The sequence below is a fragment of the Pan paniscus genome, chromosome 15, assembly GCF_029289425.2.
Source record: "Pan paniscus chromosome 15, NHGRI_mPanPan1-v2.0_pri, whole genome shotgun sequence".
NCBI lineage: Eukaryota > Metazoa > Chordata > Mammalia > Primates > Hominidae > Pan > Pan paniscus.
This window is the reverse complement of record NC_073264.2, coordinates 86,999,330-87,005,303: the sequence shown is the minus strand read 5'-3', so window position 1 is coordinate 87,005,303 and position 5,974 is coordinate 86,999,330. Positions and strand designations below refer to the sequence as shown.

Sequence of the window (5,974 nt, the reverse complement as noted above, 5' to 3'; positions counted from 1 at the left end):
CTCTGTACTTATTAAAGCAAAGTGTTACATTAGGTGCTTTATAGTATGTAAAGATGGTTATGATTCCCTGGGTGCATAATATGGTGAGAGAAAAAAGAGGGAGACACATGTACAGAGTGTGATGAGGAGAAAGTCCATCCTTTTCAGAGTGGCTCCCAAAGGAACAGGGATTAGATGGAACCCTTGTACAACTGTGTAGAGGGAGTTATGGTGAGACTACATATTAGGTCCTTTGTGAAGAAAAGAGTAACTAGACGAAAATGCACATTAAGGACTAATGGATTAAGGGAAGTTATAGAATATGATAAAATATAGAGCAAATCCAGATAGACTCTAACCATCCTATCCTGTAACTTCTCTGATCTTTCATGAAACTCCTCTTTGAACTCCCTCCTCCAGCCTCAGGAGTTAAATCAACAATCTCTAATATGCATTTTACTCTAGCTACTTTTGAGAATATTCTCTTCAACTTTAAAAATTGTCCTCATCGTTCAAGGTTTTTCCAAAGCCCGGCCTACTCCACTGAGCCTTCCCCAACTACTGAACCAATATTACTATCTTTCTTTCTAGAATACATGTGATCCCCTTTGCTTCCTGAAACAATCATACACATACAGTTATATGTACTGAATGCTTATTGGCTTGAGTTTTCTCTCTCCAGATGTTAAGTTACTTGAAGGAAGTCTTCCCATTTTTATATCTTCCATGATGCTGAGCAAGGCATGTAACGAGAACTAAATTAACACTTATTGCTTTGACCAGACAACATATCTTAGAGCTGTACAATTTACTTTCAAATCCTCAACAGCAATTCATTGTCTTACACTTTTAAGAGTCTTAATTAAATTTCTTCTTTCCTAGTATTTATTAACTACTCCTATGTACATATGCCAACTAGTCCAAAAGAGAAAGGAAACTACATAACCTTTATTTCTAGGGATGTGACTCAAGATTGTTCCAAGCCTAACCCAAGCCTCAGTTCTGGGTGCCAGACACATGCTTGGTTTCTTGATCCAATAAATTCACTGCACATTCTCCTATTCTTTGAAATAACTGAAATGGTGCAGTTTATCTGCAGAAGGCTTCTTCATTGAAGAAAATAAATGCATTCACCAGTAATTTTTTATTTCTGCAGTGTAACTATTTGAAATTTCAAGAACAATTCTACTGTTCAGCATCCCTAATTATCCCAACTACAAAATCCATACTTTAAAATACTAGTAACAGGACTGCTGCGGCTGCTGCGGCTGCTGCCGCTGCCGCTGCCGCGGGGGCTGCGGCTTGGGAAGCTCCGCGCTTCCGCAGGCCTGGCCTCCGCGGCCCGGGCCCCCGCAGCCTGTCGCTGGACCCCGCCCCGGCCCAGCGCACCGCCCTCAGGCCCCGAGCCCCGCCCTGGCCTCCGCCTCGGCCTCGCCTCCAGCCCCGGGACGCGGCCCGCCACCGCCGCTGCCGCCAGCCCAGACGCGCCGCCCGCATGCGCCGCGACCATGGAGCGCCCCGAAGCGGGAGGAATTAATTCCAATGAGTGTGAAAATGTATCAAGAAAAAAGAAAATGTCAGAGGAATTTGAAGCCAATACTATGGATTCTCTGATAGACATGCCATTTGCCACTGTAGATATTCAGGATGACTGTGGAATCACTGATGAACCTCAAATAAATTTGAAGAGAAGTCAAGAAAATGAATGGGTCAAGAGTGATCAAGTAAAGAAGAGGAAAAAAAAGAGAAAAGATTATCAACCCAACTATTTCCTGTCCATTCCAATCACCAACAAAGAGATTATAAAAGGAATTAAGATCCTGCAGAATGCAATAATACAACAAGATGAGCGACTGGCCAAAGCAATGGTCAGTGATGGTTCCTTTCATATTACCCTGCTGGTGATGCAATTATTAAATGAAGATGAAGTAAACATTGGTATTGATGCTCTTTTGGAATTGAAACCATTCATAGAAGAACTCCTCCAGGGAAAACATTTGACTTTGCCCTTTCAAGGGATTGGCACTTTTGGAAATCAGGTTGGATTTGTGAAGCTGGCAGAAGGAGATCATGTAAACTCACTTTTGGAGATAGCAGAGACTGCAAATAGGACATTTCAAGAAAAAGGCATCCTGGTAGGAGAGAGCAGAAGTTTTAAGCCTCATTTGACCTTCATGAAGTTGTCAAAATCACTGTGGCTCCGTAAGAATGGAGTGAAAAAAATAGATCCTGATTTATATGAAAAGTTTATCAGTCACAGATTTGGAGAAGAAATATTATATCGCATAGATCTTTGCTCCATGCTGAAGAAAAAACAAAGTAATGGTTATTATCACTGTGAATCTTCCATTGTGATTGGCAAGAAACCTATTGGAATTCGAGACTTAATTAATGAAGCTTTGCATCGAGAAACGATGGGTCTGAAGTCCAAAGTGAAACAGATAAAGGAACTTTTATTAAAGCCTGAGACTCAGGCCAAAATTAGGAGGGAGCTTTTTGAAGGAAGACTTATTAACAACAGTAATTCAGCAAATGACGTTGATTTCAGCACAACTTTGACATAAGCTCTACATTGCGATTGTGACAACATAGCTTATGAAATCTTTTCAGCTTATTAAGTAGCTCTTTGGTAAACACCAAAGAAGTTTCTGATAGTGTCTGCACAACAGCAAACCAACATTTGGTGAGGAATTAGCAATTTCTTGCCAAAGAAAATTGATTCTGCCCAATTATTTTTTGAGCTACACTTGTGTTTTAGCATGTCTGTTTCTGTAATATTGAGAGTTATTTTATAGAAATGATTTCTTAATTAGCTGTTGTGAGATATTTCTCGGGTCCTTGCAGAAAAAAAACATACAGACTGTGAACAAATCATTCACAAACAGAATAAAACAGAGCCAACAACAGTATTTTAAGGGTCACTTGCCTCCTGTTGACACAATTGTTGCTAAATCAAAAGAAGCGTTGTCCAGGTGTGTCTACATCTAGTGTTACTTTTAATGAGAATTTGAATGTTTATTGAACAATAGTACTTGAATGAACATTTATAAATGTAATTATTGCGATCACTGGTTAAGAATGTTTTATATATCCTTATAATATTTTTCACTGATCAAAATGTTGTTCTGCTTTTTCATTTCTTAAGGAATACATGTTTGGGATTTTTATTTTTTACGTGTCCGAAGATAAGCTCCAGGTCTGATCGTATCCCTTGCCATCTGAACTTGTTTGCACTGCTTCCGTTTGAAAGAGCATCTTGAAAAACTTCCCCGGTATGATGATTGTTGGTAACAACTTTTTCTATAGTCATTGCAAAATTGCTGCTACCAGTAGATCATGATGGAGGGGAAATCACTGGAGATCAAATATGTTAAATCATTTCAAATATAAAATCCAGTTTACTCATGGATTTTAGCTATTTTTTCACTGGGTAAATTATACTACATTTATTTACAAATGAGTTTATGCATTTTCATGGCTCTTAATAAACATATTGTTTTCCCTTAAAAAAAAAAAAAATACTAGTAACAAATCACCCAGCTATCAAAGCGGGCACGAATTTTGAAGAAACACTAAGCATTTCCATTCTGTGCAAACTGCCCATTATATTTCTTTGAAAGCAGAAAAAAATATGATTTTTTCTCTTACCATCAAAATGCATTTGCAAATTGGCTCTAGAAAATGTTTAAATAATTATCCAATAGTGTGAATTTACAGAGACTCCAACACTGTTTTTCCCTGACAGATTGACAGTGCATTATAAATTCCAACAATTTATATTTTAAGGCCCCAGCTTCCTATGTCTGCCAACCATGTCCCAGGCTTGAGAAATTATGGTCGTTTAATCAGGGTTGAGCGTTTCCATGCTCAACCTTCAAGCAGTGATGCTGTGCCATGTTTTCACCAGTGATAGATGAATCCACTTACTCTACCGCCTCCTGCGTGACAGTACTTTAGAAGTCCTGCTAAAGTTCACATTTCTCAATATATCAAAGTTTAGCCACACAATGACCTTCTGATATTTGTTTTCAACAGTTTATAACCAACAGTTCGTTACTTTCCCAAAACAAAGCGGAAGAGAGCCAGTAGATGCTCACTCTAGCAGAGCAGGTGCCACAGCATATTCCAAGTCTGGAAATTGATTGCAGGGAATTCTGTAAAGAAAAGTCTAGGACAGTGTTAACCTCTTCAGCCACTAATGCCAGGAGAGCCAAAGAGTCAGAATTATAACCTTCTTATCTGTCTTTTACTGTATTGCTGAAAAGATGTATGAATACTTTTCACGGCATTTTCTCTACATATAGTTAGTTATTTCTGTTGGACATTGTCACTCAGCCACCTCCCTTGGTCACAGCCATTTAATCGAAAACCTTCTAGGATAATCCAGAGATCTCAGCAGGGAAAACATATTTTCCTTTTACTTGGATTTGAACTCTAATAATATTTGGGCTTTCTCACTCTGATGAATGGCATGGGATTATATATGAGTCCAATAAGATTCTTTTTGCCACTCAAGCTAGAACTATAAAAATAATACCAAGTGGTTTTTGTTTTGTGTTTGTTTGTTTGTTTAACTCAATATCCTAATTTGTCTCCAGGGTCTCAACTTTTTTCTTTTTTGGGACAGGGTCTCGCTCTGTCAACCAGGCTGGAGTGCAGTGGCACGATCATAGCTTACTGCAGCCTCGAAATCCTAGGCCCCAGTGATCCTCCCTCCTCATCCTCCCCAGTTATGGGGACTGCAGGCATGCACCACCACACCAGCTAATTTAAAATTTTTTTCTTTTTAGTAGAGATGAGGCATCACTCTGTTCCTCATGCTAGTCTTGAACTCTTGGGCTCAAGCATTCCTCTTGCCTCAGCCTCCCAAAGCACTGGGATTACAGATGTGAGCCGCCACAACCAGCTTCAACATTCTAATGTAGAAAAGAAACCCAATTAGGTATATCTACATAAATTAATAGTCACTAGCATTCATGTGGCAGACACTATGCCCTCTTTCATTTAATTCACTCAATTTATCAAGGAAGTAGCTGGTGTTATCACCTTCATTTCACAGAGGAGGAGGCTGAAAAGGAAGCATCTGAGCTTGCCTGTTCTCCATGCTGTCAGAAAGTCACGGATGTGACTCATCTGCTGGGTAGCAGAACCTGTCTCTTGACCACTACCTTACACTGAGTATTTTTCACCAAGATTTAAAAGGAGAGGCACCTTAACCATCCACAGAATTCTTTCCTACCCCAAAGTTCACTCTGAGCCTGATAGCCTCAGAATGTATGTTTTTATTTTCCGGAAATGTGATCCCAAACAGGACCTAATCCCACATCTGTCTTATAACACCAAGTATATGAAAGGAAAATGAGGGCAAGCACACTCAGAAATCCCTCCAAAGACATTTCGTGCAGAAGAACTGACTTTTTGCCCATTTATTTCTTTTAAGGAAACAGGGATTAATTGTGTCTGCCCAGTATGGCATTAAGGTTTCATCACCTGTGGTAACTCCAGTTGATTGAAGGTGGTTACATGAAGAGATATGTTGGAACAAACTGTGAGACACTGTTATGGCTCTGCTGGCAAGTGTGGTTACCTATGAGTAATAACTACTATGGGTTCTGAAGGTGTGAGGGAAGGTGCAAGTGCTTAGGTATTTGCTGTCTATATCTTAAGTCTTTGGCATATAATTACCATGTGTCTTTGGGAAGAAGGGAGGTCTCAAAATCACCCCTGGATAATTTCTTTGGTTTTTCACCTCTTTCCATCATTTATTCTTTCTTTATCCCTTTCTGATATCTACTGTACATTTAATTAAGCTTAGCAGTATAGAGATAGAAAACAGGCCACAGATATTATCCCCATACCTAACCAAGACTCTCATTTAAATCACTGGCAATGTAATTCTTGCTTGCCCCACACCATTGATTTGCATATTTTGGTGGGTAAAATAATCACCTGAGGACATGGTTTCAAATATAAGCTCTGGCTTTTACTCCCAAGA

General features: G+C 39.4%; 1 protein-coding gene across 1 annotated transcript; it reads left to right on the top strand.

The window, feature by feature from the left end:
* The first annotated feature begins 1,230 nt into the window (after window positions 1–1,230).
* On the top strand, window positions 1,231–3,842 carry LOC100982307 (A-kinase anchor protein 7-like). Its single transcript, XM_034937960.4, has one exon. The coding sequence runs from the start codon at window positions 1,488–1,490 to the stop codon at window positions 2,541–2,543; it is 1,056 nt and encodes a 351-aa protein (XP_034793851.1). The 5' UTR covers window positions 1,231–1,487; the 3' UTR covers window positions 2,544–3,842.
* Window positions 3,843–5,974: the final 2,132 nt, after the last annotated feature.

Excerpts from the sequence above, each read along its gene's own strand:
- LOC100982307 (XM_034937960.4), top strand. The coding sequence starts at position 1,488 with ATGGAGCGCCCCGAAGCGGGAGGAATTAATTCCAATGAGTGTGAAAAT.